The sequence below is a fragment of the Pezoporus flaviventris genome, unplaced genomic scaffold (genome assembly GCF_033815535.1).
Source record: "Pezoporus flaviventris isolate CSIRO_AGI_PZ_B2104156 unplaced genomic scaffold, CSIRO_AGI_Pfla_v1 ptg000013l, whole genome shotgun sequence".
Taxonomy (NCBI): domain Eukaryota; kingdom Metazoa; phylum Chordata; class Aves; order Psittaciformes; family Psittacidae; genus Pezoporus; species Pezoporus flaviventris.
In genome coordinates this window covers 19,640,618-19,659,313 of record NW_026892561.1, presented here as the reverse complement: position 1 = coordinate 19,659,313, position 18,696 = coordinate 19,640,618, and the positions used below count along the sequence as shown (strand labels likewise).

General features: G+C 50.1%; 1 protein-coding gene across 1 annotated transcript in view; it reads left to right on the top strand.

Annotated features, from left to right (window-relative positions):
* PAPPA2 (pappalysin 2) overlaps nucleotides 1-14,783 on the top strand; it is an 86,648-nt gene extending 71,865 nt beyond the window's left edge. The window contains exons 21-22 of the mRNA XM_061452042.1: nucleotides 12,119-12,217; nucleotides 14,199-14,783. Coding sequence (XP_061308026.1) covers nucleotides 12,119-12,217; nucleotides 14,199-14,273 — 174 coding nt within the window. The 3' untranslated portion in view covers nucleotides 14,274-14,783. The remainder of the gene's footprint in view (nucleotides 1-12,118; nucleotides 12,218-14,198) is intronic.
* The last annotated feature ends 3,913 nt before the right edge of the window (nucleotides 14,784-18,696 follow it).

The window sequence follows — 18,696 nt, the reverse complement described above, 5'->3', positions numbered from 1 at the left end:
TTTTTAAGGTCACAGGCACTCACTGTAATACTACTGAAGATTCGTCCTCGGATAGTTTCTTTCAGCTGATGCTCTCCTTTTTTGATACAGCTCACAGCTGCCTCTTTCTGTTCTCCTCCTCACTTCTCACGTACATGTCTTTGATTACTCATTTCATTGTGTTTTCTTCTATGATGCTGCAAGTTGTTAAGGTTAAATTGATAAGGCAGGTCTTCCTAGATAACTTTTTTTCACATGTGTTTTATAGTAATCATTGTCTTGCCATAAAGAGTAACTCTTATCAAACGTGTCTCATTCAAAATACTTCTCTGGGAGCTGCTGCTCGGCACTGGGAAGAAGGGAGGTGTTACCAGTATCCCATCCATCCTCCCCGTACATATTTGACCACAGAAAATGCCCTGAATGTTGTTTTCACCTCATCTCTCTGGCTTCCATTCTCATTCCTATACCTCTTCTGTCCCCATCCTTGTGACCAAAAACACTGCGGTTCTCAGAGGCTGTTTAACTTGGGACTCAATCTCTTGCAGGATGTGAGGACATCAGACAACAAGATTTGTGTAGAGATGGAATATAACTGGTCACCTATCTGTGGTGCATGGTGCCCCCCCATCTCCTTTTCTTGTTCCTCCCTTCATTTACCTGCACAAACAATGTCCTGCAGGGACAGAACACAGCCTCTGCTGGGTCTGATGTGGTTCGGCTTGACTTGCTATGTCCATGGGGCTTCTTAGTCCCACATTCCCCCTCATTTCACAGTAATCCCTTACTGGAGAAAAACTCTTTGGGATCCCAGCCTATCCCCTCTACTGGGCAGTAAAGTGCTGTTCCAGTAGACTGCCCAGGTCACCTCATGTGTGAGTCACTCCTTAGAGATGCCATTGCCTCTCCATTGAGTGCCAAGAGTGTGTTGGATGAGGAAGCTTTCTCATCTGGATGCTTCAGTTGGGGAACAACCCTATGTAAGAGAAATCCAGAACACCTGGCTGCTTGTACTGTCTCTCCCTGGTGGAGACACCTCAGGCTGCGGCATGGGAGCAGTAGCCAAGACCCAACTTTTCCAGTCCCAGCTGGAGCCCTGCCTCATGTTGGAAAGTTCAGGTCACCACACAATGGCATTAGAGGGATTCTCACTCATCTTTATTGTATGCTGGCAGCAGATCAGCCTGTCTGCTCATCTGTTGCTTCTCTTCCCACTTCCCTTCTCTTTCCATTAATCTGGTCATCCATCTGCCTCCTGGTCTCCCACTGTGCCTTGCCAAGTTCCCCATCACCAGAGCAGGGAGGCACGTATTTCGGTAAGGGACCCTTCCAGGAGCCCATCAGGAATATGAGTTAGTGCCGAGCATGCTTTGCCTCTCGAGGGCCAGTGGAACATCTCATCCCCTGCCATCAGTAGAAAAACAGATGGCAGCACTGCGGGAAGGAGCTTGGGGCTGAGTGGAGAGAGGAAGAGAGAAACCCCCCCTCCCTGGCTTGATCTGGGAGGAGGTGCTCATGGTCCTGGTGTTCTCATCTGCTGGGTGTGCTTGGGAGGTGTTTGCAACATCTGGGGCAGGTTCTCTTAAGCCATCACAAGGTAACCGCCTCTCTGCTTATCCTCCTCCTGTGCCAAAGAGCAAGTGAGGCTGTTGTCTTCAAAAGAGGATACAGCATGTACAGAGATCCAGGTTGCTCCCTTGGACTATTCCCACCATGTTCCAAAATAGTCTGTGCCTGAGTGTGTCTGCTATAGCACATCTCCTAGTTTGTGCAGCTCACTAGCTCTGCATCCCTCTGTCTCCCACCGCAGGGGCTCCTGTGGCTCACATTGTGGCTGTGGTTTAGGTGGAAAAGATCAGGTATGTTGTCATCAATTTTAGTGTTACTCACAGGATGGAGTAACTATCACTCTGCTGTTCAAATACACTCGGAGAAAGACAGGGTGCTCTTGCAGTGGTCAGAGTGAATGTGGGCAGGCTTTGCTGGGGAACAATTACATTTTGCAACATGATGACCTCACCTCCACCTCTAGCTCTGTTTCGTTATTGTGTGAATATGCAAAGAGTTTATTGCAAGGGATTGAAGGCAGCATGCTTTGGACAGATCACTGGGAGGCAGAGCTTCATACTGGTATGGCTGGATCTGAACAAGAGCTACTATACCTGTGGTGTGCCTCCACATACAGCAATTTCCTTCCTGAGGTGACTCAGTGCCTTCTCTGGTTGAGGTTGGCTTTGCTGTGCTTTGCTCTGAACAGCCCTGCCTGTGTGCTGAGGGAATGTGCAGAGACTTTGGCTTGAGGTCTTATCCTCATGTCCTGGGTGAGGATGGGCCATACCAGAAAGCTGCTGTGAGCATGAGGTGCTGGGAATTTCTCAGGTCTTCCCCACATGAGGACAAGGTCTCACAGCCCTTGTGTGTGCTGCTGGTCATGTTATCACAATCGTAAACACTAATCTGTTCCCTGTTTTGTGGTTTTCCTGAGGTTTCCCATTTACAATGGAAATGATGAGATAGGGATTGAAGTGTGTTTGTGGTTGCAAGACGTTCTTGAATCTCGCAATCTAATAGGTAGGCAAGGACCCGGATGGGTCCTTAGCTCTTCCCAGCAGCATGCACAAAATGTTCGCTCGGCTTGTGTCCAGCATTTGTCAGCCAGAATTAACCCCTTTGAAAGCACATGCAATAGGGGGCATGGTAAGTCTTATCCAAGTTCAGGGTCCTGCTGTGCTGTAATGTGACAGGAGACAGCGTGCAACTCCCTCCCTGGGCAAATCATTGCATCTGGGCTCCAGCTGCAGGCAGCTGCCTCTGTTCCTCACCATTAAGCAGGCTAGGGTGCCTTGATTGTCCCTCCTCCCAGACCTGGGGGGGCTTTTGTAGCATGACAAAGCTCAGCACAGGAAACCAGGCAGAAACATGGTGGGATGCTCCACTCTGGGAAAGAGATCTTCTGCACTCCTGCGGCTTAAGGCAATGGGGACTACAGGCACCCCAGCTTCTCCAAGGAGGCTGTCTAGAGCAACTAGGTATTAGAACATGGCCAGAATTCATTCACTCTCTTGTGATGCTCACATCATCACTTTCTCATCTCTTGTCCCTGTGAGAGCATTCCATGACATCTTTATCCATCTTGCACTCTTCCTCTGTCTGCTGTCTGGCTTTGAAAAAGCAGAGAGGAACCAACTGGATGTGACTGCTGCTCTTGCAAGCAGGCAAGAGGCAGTCCACATGATTGCTATTCCGTCAGGGGTCTCACCAATGCCAAAGTTTAAAACCACTGCAATCCAGGGGACCAAACAGGACTGCCCTAGATTCTGGTACATTCCAGTTTTGGATAGTACATGCTGGCCTACACATCTCAAGAGGATGCAGCACTGTTGGAAAAAATATTCAAAATTATTAAGGGGATGCCACAGCTACCCTTCAAGGAGACCCTAAACCAGCTTTGGAGAACAGAAGGTGGCTGGAGGTTTGCCAAGTCACAGAGGTGCTAGGTAGGACGGATGAAGAATTGGGGAGCCCTCACTGGGACTGGCAAGGGATTTGTTCCAGACAGGTGAAGGAAAGTGCTTTGGACACAGTGAGTACTGTGCACTGTCTGTCCACATGAGGCTGCAGGGGTGAGTAGTAGTTTTAAGTTACAAATCAGTGGACATCAGGGCCACAAACAGATACCGAAAGGACCAGGCAGGGCTATACCTTCCACCATGCTTAATGTAGCAAGTGCAAATGATGGGGGAGCATGAGGAGCATGGACTGCAGGTGGTGGTCTCTTCTGGATCAGACCTGGCCTCTGACTGGTGAAGGCAAAGCCCTCCGTGCTGGATAGGTAGAAGGCAAGACCTCGCTACATACCTACTAAATACGTTTTCGTGCTGCTCTTGGCATGAGCAGCATGGGATGCTTAGCTTGGGTTGTATCCTACCAGAGGATGAGCCCAAATAAATTTATATCTCTTCCAAAAATCTCAGCTGAGGCATACTTCTCCTAAACTATGAGAAGATCTTTGTCCCCTGCACACAGTTAGAGTGTGATTATAGACACTTGATTTTCTTAAAAGACAAAGCAGAGGGAAATAGAATGGTCACACACCAGCATGGTGCAAGGACAGGGGACGGACGCCACTCTCCTGCCTGCAGGGACAGGCTTAAGGAGCCCTGAAAAATGGGGGCCTTTTGGCATGAGTAGCATCCAGGCACATCAACAGTGGTGGTGGAGGCTCAAAAAGGTGGAGGCAACCTCAGCTCCCCCAGGCCTCATTGTACAGGCTGGTCTGCACTCGGGATGCCCTGGCTGCTTCTCTACCTCTTTCAGCTCAGGTGCCATCCTCCATCCGTATCCATGTCCCTCTTTCCCCTCTCCTGGCGGTCTCAGACATGCAGCTGGTGACACAGAGGGAGTGTCAAGCCACTGAAAGCTGAAATAAAAACCTATGAGTTGCTTCTGATAATAAACAAACATCCCCAAACATAGTCCAGCCAACTGTTCTTCCAACACGAATATTCATTCTCCTTCAGCTCCTTCATCCTTTGTACATTGTTTTTCTTTCTGTTTAAGATCTGTAACAAGAACTTGGCAGAAACCAGATACAAGTGGGTCAGGAGGCCCTTGTGGTTTTCAGGGCTTGTTTTCCATAACCCGTTCTATCCTGCAACATATTTTGCACAAATGGCTTGGCAGGAGATCTAATCCATGCAGCAGGCGAGCTGCTGAGGGCAGGATTGCAGGCTGGTACTTATGGCATGGGAAGTCCTAGCTTCTCTCTTGCACGCAGAAGCATCCCTGTGAACGGTGAGCACTAGAACCCATCTCCAGAAATCGCCATGCTTGCCAGGAGCACTGTTGACACATGACAACTTCCTCTGCTCCTCTTCACTTGTTCTTTCCTGCTTCTGTTTCTCTGCTCCTGTTAGCACTGAGATCAGGGTGTAAAAAGGACAAGGCTAAGCATCCCACTGTGAATAAATCAATCACGGACACAGATGCTTCTATGGAAGCAAAGACCTCCGTTGCTGTGGTATTCATCTGCACCAGCTTTCCAGCCTTTTCTTCAATTTTGCTTCCATAGACTATGGCAAAGCCCTTCACAGATCATTGTCTGCCGTGACATGGGGTCCCTGAGGAGCAAGGCACAGAGCAAACCAGGGATAGAGATGCATCCCCATTCAGTAGCCCTAAGGGCCACATACTTCTGTCGCAGAAGTGTGTCCAAGCCAAATCTTGTCTTGGGACACAGGAGCACTTTCACACACGAAGGCAAGGACCTGGTCTCCTGGTATGGTCATCTACAGCATCATTCAGGCTGGAGACCAAGCAGAAATCTAACCTCTCTGCTGTCCATCCCCCTTCAGACACTGATCCTGTCCAAACTCAATCCAGACTGATTCAAACAAGGCCTAGATGTTTGCAGGAAACCCATGTCCAAGGAACTCCCTTTGTGTAAGGAACGCCTAGAGCCGCGTACCAAGACTGCTGGGAGCTGGGCTTTTGCTTGCCTTGGGCATGGCAGTACAAGTGGTGGCACACAGGCTGAAACCAGACAGCAGGATGTTGCTTTCTTGTCTATCACCTCTTCCTTGAAGCATTCCTTCGAGTGTATGGAGTACTTTCTCAAGCAGCAAACCTCAGTTTTCTTAGTGAGGCCTGGGGAGGAGGATGTTGGAGCTGGAGCAGATATTCCTGAAGATCTGAGATGTGATGAAAGCAGTCTGCATGCTGAGCTGACAAACAAGCAGCTTGGGGACACCAGCAAGCTCAGAAACAATTGGCATTTCTCCATTTTGCTTTCTGGCTGTGTCTGAGGTGACAGGGCAGGTCCATGATGTCTCCAGACAAGCCATCCTGCAGGCATGTGACTCCAAGGGATGGTTGCCTTGGTCCAAAAGGAGCAGAGGGACACTTCAGGGGGCAGAACCTGGGAGACACAGAAAGAGTGGATGAAGCATGAAGTCTGTAGTAATTTGTGTCTCTTTTCCCTTCTTCAGGCCACTTTGTCCCTGGCTCCTCTTGCCAGATTTCTGGAGCTCTCCTCTGAGTGATGCTCACCCTGCTTCCCTGGCTGCAATGGGCCAGGTAGAGCTTGCTGGCTGCTTCTGAATGGCTCAGGCAGTGAGGCATACCAAAAAGCTTTCTGAGCAGAAGCCAGCCCTGTCCCCTCTCCGTCCCTCTTTGTGTTTTGCAGAGCTGATTTCCTCCTTGCTGCTGGAGAGCCTCAGGAAGGAGAGAGGGAAAGTGAATGTGTTTGGGGTGTCGAGGGGGGGAGAAAAAATAATGAAATAAAAGGCACACTGCAATGGAGAATGGGCCAAGAAAAATATTTAATCCAAACAATGAACATTGTCATTTCCTCCCACAGTCTGCATTCCCAGTCAACTTCCCTGGGCAAGCAGGGGGAGCCAAGAATGGCCGGGCTCTCTGCCTCACCAGCATGAGTGTGTGTGTGTGCAAGGAAAGGGATGTGTCCTGGGGACACTGCGCTATAGCATCGCTTTGACTAGCTCCTGCCACGTCTGTGGCTGGAGGGACTGACACCAGCCCCAGTTTTCTGCAGGGAAACAGTGATTTGGAACAATGTCGGAGGTATGTGGGCAGGGATGGGAAGGGGAATTTCCAGGCACCCAATCTTGCGTGGTGGATGCATAGGGGCCTTAAGTGAACCAGACTTCTAACAAGGCTTTGGGTACTCTTCCAGTCTTCCCAGGGACCTCCCAGAGCTTTCTGAAATACCTTGGCTAGTGGCTGAGGTGGGAAGGAAGAAAAGGCATCTGTCAGGGAGAAGCTGCCCTCTGCCTATCCCTGTCCAAGGGCTGCAGCAGCCTCTCAGTGCTTTCCTTTCCCCATGCACCTATGCCTGCTCCCCCCTGCCACATGCAGTGGCTTGCCTCTGGAACGTGGCTTCTCTTGCATGTCTTAGACCCCTGAAACTGCAGTGGTCTCCAACTGTAGGACAGCTCCAGGTTCAGTCCCATGGTTCAGTGAGCCCCGGATTGGGCTGACATCCCTCTACCACCATATGGTCTGAGGTTTCCAGCTGTGCGTGAAAGCCTGGCACTGCTACTTCTTCATTTCTGATGCTGAGCACACACTGATGCCTCTGGGGACTTGCTCTTGAAAACCTTGCAAGGCTCCTGAAAGACCATGTGCACAGTGGAGGGAGACATTTCCCCAGCAGATGCTTATTGCCCAGCCCTGTTCCCATCTTTCCTGTCATGCCATCTCCCTCCTGTCTCCTCCAGCTGATCATTCAACCACTAATGGCTCATCTGTTGCAAGAGTGGAATAAATGGCAGTGAAGCTGATATGCAAGGGTGTGCATCTGACAGTAGTGGCAGCTTTCCCAGGGCTGGTCCCCACAAGTCTCCCTGCCAAAATGATGGTTCCCCTGTTCTTTGGGAGCTGCTTTGAAAGCAACAGCCAAGGACAAAGACAACTGGACCTCCTTAGCTGCAGGGTTGCTTGTGGTCATCTCAGCCTGCAAAGGGTTCAAGGTCAATGCTGGTGCCCAAAGGGAAGGATGAAAGAACAGCAAAATCTGTGCTGACTTAGAAGCAGCATAAAAGCAAACTGTACTCTCCTTGGATGGGATCAGCACAGTCGCAAGGCTCAGGACCTGCACAGCCTCATGAAGGCTGGGGGGAAACATTTTGCTTATTAAGGCTGGATTTGATCTCCTGAAACTGGGATCTCGGCTTTCTGTAGCTATGGACAGACAGAAACCACAAGCACTTTCCATCACAACAGCAGCGCAGTAGAGTCTTACAGCTCTTCGGTTACACAACTGGGCAGGTGCACACTGGTTTTTCTTTATTCCACCTTCCTCCAAAGAATCTGGAATGCCAAAAGAAAGGTACTGGGCCTTCAGGTCTGCTCAACCAGAGCAAAACCTGCATTCCTGGGACATAGTGTTCACCAAATGCCTGTGACACAGCACTAAAATATGTATGATACTGATGGAATCTGTGGTTTATTCTTCATGCTTCATCTTTCCCTCATTCTGTTGCACCCTTTGACGTTCTTTCACAGTGAATCAACCTACATACAGGGTGGCTTTGAAGAAGAGCATCTGGACCCTGCCTCCCTCGCTGATGGCACTGGGGGCTTCCTGCTGGGCGTACGGCAGCCCTGGGGAGGGAGCCATCCAGCTTGGCCCCAGCCCCAGGGACTCTGCACGGACGGTGGGAAAACGCTGTGCGCAGATGCTGTTCCCTGCATGGCATCTCCCATCAGCCTCAAGAGAAACCTCACCACCAAGCCCTCTGAGATGCTTCTGCCTGGGATGCAGCAGGATATAACTAGTCCTCTCTCATATCCCTCATTTGCCTGAAATATTTTTCCCTCTTTTTTTTTCTTTAATTTTTTCTCTTTTCACTCGTGCCTATTCCCAGCTTTGGGAGCCTGTGTTTTTTTAGCCTATTTAAATTGCCAAGCTCTTGATTCGTGGTTGCTATTTTTATGCCGGCAGCGCAGGGCTCAGGCTGGGCAGCGCCAGATGCTGCACCTCCACGTGCTAACACACGCCCCGCTGAAGCTCCTGTCTGAATAAACAAGGAAGATGAATGGCGCGAGTGGGGAGATTCGCTGACACAGCCCAGCTCCCTGGCTGCCTCGGTGGCACGCCGCCTAACTGAGCAGCTCCCTACCACTTAACACAGTGTGGAGCAGTTGCAGCAGTCACCTTATTCATTTCTTCCTAGTTTATACGAGCCATTTCAACCAGCTCTTTTCTCCCCTGCACTGGAGTATGCATATTTTGGAGACAGAATCCTAGCCGGCGATTTCCCTTGATCACATCCATTGCCTTCACATGGCATGGTTGGACATTGGTGTTTTCTTTTTTCCTGCCATCTTAAAACATTGGGTGTTTCTGCGAGTCACCAACAGGGGAAAACCTCCCTTCTCCCACCACTGGCATTGCTTTCTCTAGAGCCACATGGCTCAAGCACAGGCTGAAGAGAGTCTCTATGGGTTTTCCTCTTTGCATTGCCCATGTCCTCCCTTGCCATGACTCTTGCAAGAACAATAAGACTGCTGCAAGTGCAAAAGCACCTGTGCCCTCAGGGGTGACCCACTGGAACCTTACTTTGCTCTTGCTGGTTGCAAAGATGAAGCCAGGTGGAGATTCTTGACGAGGTGAAGCAGCGGGACTCACTGTGTTCTGCAGGCACCGGGTGAGGGGCAGGGACAGCAGTTCCCGAACCCTGTGCCTAGCTCTCTTGAGCCTTGAGTCCAATTAGTCATTTTTTATTTTCCCTTCATATGTTTTTCCAATGTAATTTGGAGCATGAGTTGTTAAGTTTCCCCAACAAGTGTTGCCATAGGAGCCTGTATTTGTTTAGGGTGGGGTACGGGCTCCGGCGGGTTGAGAGGAGGGGGCAATTAGCCCTAATAGGTGTAGAGAGAAACTGAGAGCCTCTCCTTCCCCATTCTGTCCCTGTCTCTCCCCCCACACACACCTTGTACACAAGATCTGGAAATCGTTTCAGACCTGTGCAGCCGGGATGGGCAAACCTCCCCATAATTGTATGGAAACTACCGAAGTGGCGGGGGTTGTTTTGCCAGTGAGTCATGACATATGGAGCAAAGCTCAAGGAAAAACTCTACCATGTGGAAGGCTGCAAAAGCAGCTCACACCCAGAAGAGCTCTTTCCTGCCAGCAGCCCTGGCTGGACCCTGCCTGCATCCCTGCACTGGACAGCCTCAGCATCCCTGCCCCAGTCCTTCTGGTGCTCAAAGCTGCTTCGTGGCTTAGAGACCTTCTTTGATCACTATCATTTAAGACCCACTGATGCTTTTCAATGGAAGAGGAGTGTTAACCCTACTGCCTTGGTGAAATTGTACCCTGGTCTCCTCTGGACATGGTTTGTGACAGCAATAATAGGAGCCAAATCCCTTCTTATTTTTGAGTGAGCTACCTAACATGACTGTGCCTCAATTTCCCAACTGTAGGAATGTGCACTCTTTCTTCTTCTCTCATGAGACCTTCCAGGCAAATGCAATCTCTCTGTGGCTTCCTGGATTTGGCCCCAGGGGCTATGGTACTGATAGTACAGAGAGACTCAGTGGTTTGCCATAATCCCTGCTGCTAATTCCTGAAGTGTCATTAGGCTGCATTGAGCTAATTTCTGTTCCTTGTGAGTCACAGTGACAAAAAGCCACATCAGTTCCCTCGGTTTGGCATGTTTTTTTTCCTGTGAGTTACTGGCATTATCTCCAGTCCCACATGTTGGCTTTGGTGCAGTGGATGCAGGACTGTCACTGTATGGTGACATTTTTCAGCTGGCTGTCATTTAGTTTAGAGGTGCTACAGCCAAGTGTCCATCAAAGGCTGGGTCTGCATGTTTTCTGAAGCCTAATTGTCATCTGGGGCTACCAGGTTCAGTGAAATGGGTCAGCTGCTTTCATGAGTAAAAGGGTGGCCAGGTTTCCACCAAGAGCCCTTTCTGATGGCAGCAGTCATCTTGGAGTTTGGCCATGATGGTTGAGAGGTAGCTACCATCACAGAGCCTGAAGCAGGAGAAACATTTCATTACTAATCACTCAGTTAATGAATGGCCTCTCCATTCTGCTAGCACATTTGGTTGTTGCTTGGCAGTGGTAATGTGTATCTGTGATAAACCTCGGCTGTGGATTGTTCCTGACAGCTCACTGCAGGTGCTTCACATGCACGTTGTTTGGTTGCACCAGTTGTACAGCATTGTTTCTCAGCCCTAGTTGGCTGCTTCTCAGCCTCAGTTGCTTGTTTCTCTTTTATGATGACTCATGTAACTAAACAACAATAAAATGGATTTCTGAATGGCTGCTTGTGCCATTTAACATTTCTGAACAGAAAGCTATTCCTCTGCAATAGCTTTCTGTTTCCATGTTAGAGCTGAAAGTAAAGAAAGCTTGTAGTGATGGAGCATTCATCTGAGCTGCTCCAAGGCAAGCTGGGCTCTGCAAATCCCTAGTTGTTGAGGGAGACCGGACCAGTAACTCACAAGAGAGCAGCTAAAGGCACTGGGCTGTTCCATGCAAAGAGGACCCACCATTATTCTGGCAATGTAGAATCCCCCACCACTCAACCATATAATTTCCTTACAGAGAGTGAGATTTGGGCCACAAAGAAGAGAAATGAGGAGGAAGATGGCCAAGACTTAAGCTGGAAGGTGGCCACATTACCAATACTTCTGGTTATCAGCAGGTTAATGCCCTCTCTACTCAGTCCAGAGTTGGATTATTCCTGTAGGGAGCTGGGGCTTAATAAAGATCCCTTCCATTTGTCACAGCTGGCAACCAAATAAGTAGCCTTGTTAGTCAACATGGCAAGTGGGGCTTGACAGGACTAGAGTCTCCAGTGGAGAGTCTAGTGGAATTTGGGGACATGTTCCTAGGGATCAGAACCAGAGCAAGAGCATTCTGGAAAAGCCAGAGTCCTTGCAACCAGGGCTTGCCAATGCTTGCCTTAGCTTGAGTGCAAGTACTTCTGTGAGACTCCTGACCTTGTTTAACCTTTCTTGTACTCCAAGGGAGATAAAGCAGTTGCCTCCCTGAGACTGATCCTCTAGCAGGATGTTCTATGGACCCTCAGAACAGCCTTTCTGTACTTAGCTGTCCAAGCCAGATCACCAAGCTCAACTTCAGAGCAAAGCTCTTTGGTAGGAAGGGTGTTAGAAGAGTTAGTCAGGTTCTTATAGAGAGTTGTTCAGCTGTGAACATACAGAGATTTGGATTATGGTGGAGACACAGTGAGAGGGGCGTGGGAAGGTGGATAACCAGATGAGGTGGTGAACTGACTTCTAGTTAGGTGGCAATGGACTCTGTGAAGAAGCACTGAGATGGGAATGGGGACTTGTGGTATTCAGGCTGTGGCCCTCTCTATGATGTGGATTTTCTTTCTCACTTTCTGACAGTTCCCTGATCCTTGAACTACAGCTACTGCCCTCTGAGAACCCACTACTCCATACACATCAGTTAGGATAACAGTCTTCTGGTGCCCTTTGGCTTTGGAGAGGAGACTGTGTGTGGTGGAACTGGGCCTTGGCACTTACCAGAGGTGCACCAGTGGCCTTGCTGGCCTGAGACCTGGGGCCTCAACTTTTAGGGGTAACCTTCTGCTTTTGAACAACCCTTTAAGCAAAGACTCATTTCTCTGCCTTAGCCTTTCCAAGCAGATGGCTGGTGCGACACCATCAACAACCGGGCATATTGCCAGTATGATGGGGGTGACTGCTGCTCCTCCACACTGTCCTCCAGGAAGGTAAGTGAGCATCTTCTGTGGTGCTGGCCAGGATTTAGGATTAAGTGGTGACTGCTAGCTATGCTCTTTGGCTTTGCTGGCCTTGGAAACAAGCCTGCAATGCAGTTCTCCCACAAATGGAGAATAAACCCATGGTTTTAAACCAAAGCCAGCTGAAGCTGATAGACATCATCCCACTGATTAGCAGTGGGGTTTGGCCTCAGGCCAGTGGGACTGAAAGCTCAGCCCGTCTCCCACTGAGGTTCACAGGATTTCCTTTTGTTTTGGGAAACAAGATGCAATGAAATTACTTCCATAGGATGCAGTGCTAGCCATGGTGAGACAGAAGTCACCTTGTCATATAATTTAGGGGATTTTTGGGATGGTCCATTGCCATCCACTATGGAACGTCTTTCCCAGTTCTCCCAGGAAAGGAAGGAGGGAGGAATAGCATAGAGGGAGCAACTTGGCTTTGGGGTTGCACAAATCCTTCTTTGTGCATCACAACCTCCCCTCCCACCAACTTGCTATCCAGCACTCACAGCCCATCCTTCCTAAGCATGTCCAACAGCAAAACAAATTGTATGGCATGAGATAATTTCTCACTGCAAAAATATGTGAATTTGGATCTTCTCAATCTTTGTTGTGGAGCTTGAATCATTTTTCCTTTCATCACGCATGCACACAGAGAAGTTAAAATAAAATCCTGGGAAGATCCAGTTGAGATAGGACAGAAAAGGCTCTACACCCATGTGATGAGTGAACCCTTCCAGCAATATCATGACATCTCAGAGCAAGGCATGGCTCTCAGGAGGTCTGAGACGTCAGCATCTCTGACCAAAATAAAGGACAGGTTCACAGTGAAAGGTGAGAGGATTCAGTCCCATAGTTCTAAGATACCCAGCCCCAGCTCACATCCCCCACAGGTCTCAGATCTCCTGTGGCACAAGCCTACAGCACACCTCTGATAAGGTAGATGCAGGAATATGGGGTTTAAACACCGCAAAACCACTTCAGCCTCTTGCTGGTCTAGGCTGTGAAAAATCAAATGCGCTTCAACAGTAGCAAACCTCCTGGCTCTGAGCCTGGTGTGTATAAAACCTTTGGAGGAAACTCTTTTCTCAGCTCCCATGGCCCATGACTGGACAACTGTCAACCAGGAACCAGATGCTTTGCTGGCTCCCTCCCACCTTATTCTGCTGTCACCAGCTAAGGTGACATGAGATTGCTTGGCCACACAGAGTTGTTGTAGAGAAAGCAATGTGCAGTGAGCCGCTCTACCTGCATGGGACGTCTCAAAGCAGCACAGCTTGTGAGCGGCCCTAGACAGACCCACTGCCTGCCCCACTGAAGGCTGTTCCAGCTCACACAGCCTCCGGCCTGTCTGGGTTTTCTTAATCCTTAATGAACAAGAACTGTATGCATCTACCTGGCTCATATATTGTGTCATGTGGAGGTCAGTCTTTGCAGCTGGCAGCTGGGTTGAGTTCCCTCAAGAGCTACAGAAGATAATGCTATGCTCTACCTCCATGCTTTGCTGAGCTTGGAAGAGCCAGGAGTAGCTTGAAGGACAGATACATGGGCTCAGACATGGACAAGGGGTTTTTCTAATAGGGAGAAAAGTGAAACTGAAATCTAGAGGTGCCTTACCGCTGCCAGCCTTAATCCAAATGTCTCGCACCCACCAAGGGAGACTTCTCCCCAGGGCTTGACTATGGGGGGGCACATGACTCAAGCCGACCCTTGGTTGCGAAATTTGAAACACAAGTTAACACAGAGGAAAATGCTAAGAGTAAAACTCAGCCGGGGACAGCTTGTATCCAAGCCCCTTTCTTAGTGAGCATGGGGCCTGGCAGTCTCCACAATGCCAATAACATCAGAGCACAGCCCAGAGTGTCTGTCTATCCTTACTGGAGATGGTGGAGAGGGCTTCAAGGGCATAGGGGTGCCAGGAGCCAGGGATCTTGAAGCAGAGGCTCACATCTCCCTTTGATCTCCCCAGGTGATCCCGTTTGCTGCTGACTGTGACCAGGATGAGTGCACATGCCGCGACCCGGCAGCCGAGGAGAACCAGTAGCAGCACCATGAAGGGCCTCTCTCAGTCAGGCGAGCACCGGAGGAGCGAAGGGTCCCTGGTGGGGTGTGATGGGGCAGGAGGTGTAAGCAAGAGCCAGGCAGCGGGATGGCAACTGCACACAGAGGGAACTGGTCAAGGCCACTGAGCTGCGGCAACAGAGGGCAGGCGTGTGGCAGTCCCCTACCCATCACTGCTCCCTCCCAAACCCAGCTGGGACACGGGGCCCGGTGCACGCTGAGGGGCTCAGCCAGGGGTCCAGCACTGCCTCAGCCGTGCGCTGGGCTTGGCTTCACACAGAGAACCCAGGCGCTGCCACAGACATTTGTCGTGGTCCGGTGTCTGGGTGTCTGCCTTTGCTCTGGATTTTGTCACTATTCACCCCCTCTGCTGTACAGGCTTCTTTTAGCAAGGTCGAGGTAGTTGTGATCTCTCTGCAAATATTTAAACTTAATTATATATATACATATATATAATATATATAAATATATATTATATTTTCTTTGCTCTTGATGAAGCTGAGAAAGGATATCCTTTGTCACACACCCATGCTGCTGTGAAGTACAAATCATTGGGAAAAGCGGAGGTCAGGGTGGGAGGAGTAGGGAATTTCCCTTTCCTTGCTAAGAGGGCGCTGGAAGGAGGACAGAGAGAGAAGCCAAACAGCCAGGCCACACCAAGAAAGCACTCCTCGGGCAGATAGCAGGGAGGCTGTGATCTCAAGGTGCTGTCAGCATCTTGCAGACACCAAGCTTTGCCCTAGGGATTTGCCTGGCTCCAGCTGGGGTTAACGCTAATGGTTCTGTGCTGCAAAGAGGCAGAGAAAAGGGGCAGAAAGAGGACAGCACAGAAGGGAGCGTAGAGCAGGAACACAGGCTCCTGTGTGCAGCTGCAAGCTGGCCCAGGAGACCCAAAGGTGCCCCCACGGGCAGGCTCGGAGCCTGGGTTTATGCAGAGCCGGAGAGTGGAGAGAGGGTGACACGGTGTGGAGAGACCGGGGATTGTCAAGGCATCCTTCGGGCTCCCCTAGCTCTCCTGACCCTTTTTTTTCCGGCATCTCCTAAATGTTTTGTCGGAGGACAAAAGTAGGGGCAGAGGTGCCTGGACATCCACCACCATCCAGGCAGGAGGTGCCTTGTCCTTCTCCAGTCCTTTTCCTGATTGCAAGTGTCCCCATCGCCCCACAGCAGGTTACCTCTTGCTGCCCTGGTCTAGGCAGCGATGTGGTGGGGGAAAGACATGATGGGCCAGATCTCCTCTGGCAGCAGGGACACACTGACATTTCTGTTCCCATCACGCACAAGTAAAACACCCGGGGGTTTTCACCCAAATGCAGTTTGGCAGAGGGCTGCACTTTTTTAACTGACACACACTTTTCAGTCAAAAAAAAACCAACAAACCCAACAAAAATCCTCAAACAACCCAAGGAAATTAAAAAAGTCCCTCTGAGACTCTTCTAGTTCCATTATCCCCAGGAGGTGCAGCTCAGGCTGCCCACCCTGCTCCAACAGCGCAGGGAAGGGGGTACCCAGGGGTCCCAGTGAAGTAGGAGCAGAGGTATGGTAGCCTGCAGCAGCTGGGGAGAGTGGGGATGTGGGATGAAGGTGACACACAGAAGAGGAATTTTAAGTCCCAGCATCCTGCCATGCCAAACCCTTCCCTGCCTGGTGTCAGTGTTAGCTGCATGCTTATGTGTTTAAATGCCAAAATTTTACCTGTTTGGCTACCAGTGGGTACAGGGAAGGGACCGTGCCTCATGGACAGGGGAACCTGGGCAAGGCCAGAGGTGCTGGCTTGGTTGATAGGCATTTGTGCTTCTCATGAATGGATAGCTTCTACGTACTGAAATATTGTTCTTCTATAGCGACACTGAGCGTTTTTTGTCCCTTTAGGGTTTTATTCACAATGGAGGCTGCTGCTATTTTTTTTTTTGTATTTGATAATTATTTTTTATAAAAATCTATGAAAAATAAATAATCTTCTCATCCTCTGCCTCTTTTGCCTCTTTGCTTCATCTGAAGGGAAGCCAGGCTTGGGGAGGGAGGTGGTTCAGCTGTTCCCAGCACCCTTGGTCCCATATGCCTTCCTCTGCTTAAGGAACCCATCTCCTGTTGCTTCAGTGCACTGCCAGCAAAAAGCGTGATGGGGACCGGGGCAAGATGATGCCATAGTACCAGCCAAACCCATGGACATCTCCAAACCCCACAAACATCCCATGTCACCAAAGCAGGGGACATTCACAGGGCCCTTCTGGGTCAGGACTTTGCTTTGAAGATGCCCACAGCTGGCTTGCTCTGCGCACTCAGCCAAGTCAGTGTTTCTGGTGCTCTGGGGATTTGTAGCATTGGATGAAGCAACCTGACCCATGGAGCCTGCTGTAGCCACAGCTCTGTGTATCCCTGGCCATACCTGAGCATCCCCTCTGGACCAGAGGCACCTGGAGCATCTGAGCCAGGTTTGAAAGTCCCACCACCCCGAACACTGAAAGGCTATCATGCCAGTGGCATGAAGAGGGACAGCATGAGGCTGGAATTTGGCATCTCACCCTAGGAGCCTTTCCCAGTGCCCAGTTCCCAGTTCCCAGTGGCCCCAGCTGGCCAGGTCTCCCATGGTGCCAGCCATGGAGCCAGTTACAATGGTCTGTAGTGGCCACAGCTGGTGGCTCCACCTGCAATGGGACCAGCTTGCCCTGCGGTCACTTCCTCAGGCCCATGGGGTGGTTTACTGGGAAGAAATACTGCTATTTATAGACTTTGGGGAAAGGGGATTACAGGGTTTTAATTATTCCCACTGTTCAGGTGTTTGGTGTCCATGTTATGGGGTTTGGGTTTTTTTGCTTTCCTTTTTTAAGACTGAGCAAACAGACTGTTTCAACTGAGCAAATAAGATGGCCCTGAAAAAAAAAGCCAAGCTCATCTCCAAGAGCAAGCAAACACAAATGGTAGCTAAAAACATCTAGTCTGCATTTCTGATGGACCAGTACTGGAGACATTTCAAGCCTCTACCCCCCATCAGCTAGGGGCAAGATGGTCCCTCAAGGAGCCCCTCTGCTGTTTTGCAAAGTGGCTTTTCAGTGCCTTTGAAAAGCCAAGTCTGTGTTAGGTAGGAGCTATTTCTCTTTCCTTCTCCATGCACCTTGCTTCAAGAGGTGGAGAAGGTGAGTCACAGGTGAGCAAGTGCAGAGATTGAAAAGGACTGAAAAACACAGGCACTTGCAGTGGGTCAGGGGCTGCTGGACCCTAGGGAGCAATGCTAAGGCTATGGAAAGCTATGAAATCCAAACATTCCTCCTGCAGGGCTGATGTGAGCGCATCAAGGGCCCCAGAGAGAAGCGATGGGCTGAGGAAATAGAAGGAAAAGCCTCTCACACAGGGTGCGCAGTGCCGCATGGGCAGGCAGAAAGCTCCTGAGGACAAGTAGCTGCCCCTGCAGACCTCAAGGTGCCTGGGCACATTACACAGCCTGCTTCTCTCACCACAGCCAGGGTGCCCTGCCCATCACTGGCAATTGGAGCCATATGTACACAACCCTGATTGAAACAAGCTGAAGTGCTATGCTTTTGTGTTGCTGCTGGAAACAAGTGGGGTCCTGGCAAGCCCTTGGTCCTTCTAGCTGCCTCTGCTGGAGTGGCTGGGGATTCCAGCCACAGGGGCATGCAGGCAGGACTGCAGGCAGGGCTGGCCCTTGCCCCATGTCCAGAAGGTGGGGTTCTGGAATGGGTATGTCCAAAATCAAAGGGTGTATTCCTATGGGTGACAGTCAGCTCCTTGTTATCTTTGATTTGCATTGTCCTGTCTTTAAACCCCGCTCCCTCTTCTTTCAGCCATCTCTGGTGGCTATGTGCCTCACTTTGCTCCACACTGGCCTTGCTTCACTTCTGGTCTTTGCATGGATTCTCTCATTGGTCCCAGGAGGAACATCTGGTGACATTGGATGTCCTTTCTGGTGCAAAGCTCCCCAAAACCATGCACTTCCACCAGGGCCAGTTTTGCTCCTATGAAGGACAGCTCACTGGGGGACTCCACAGCCCCGAGCAACAAGGACCCCCACTGCACATCTTGCATTTAAAACAAAAGAGCATCCGTCTGTGGCAGTAGCCAAGTGAAGAATTGTTTCCCTATTCCATCCTCTCCCTTCTGCCAAACACCCAGCCTCAAGGCAAGAGATGCTAACTCCTGTGTCCCCAAGACAATGAGTACATGTGGTTGAGTAGGGTGTCTCTTTCAGCAGCAGAAACTGGATGTGAAAAGCTTTGACAGTTGTTATGATGGAGGAGTCATTAAGAAACAGGGCAGCCACCAAGACTGTGGGGACACAGTGCCTTGTGTGTGGGCTCCAGCAGTGCCATGTTGTTCATGCATGTGTTGAAATGCAGTGACCCCTTCTGGTACCTGCTTTCTGAGAATATGGACTGCTGGTCAATGTC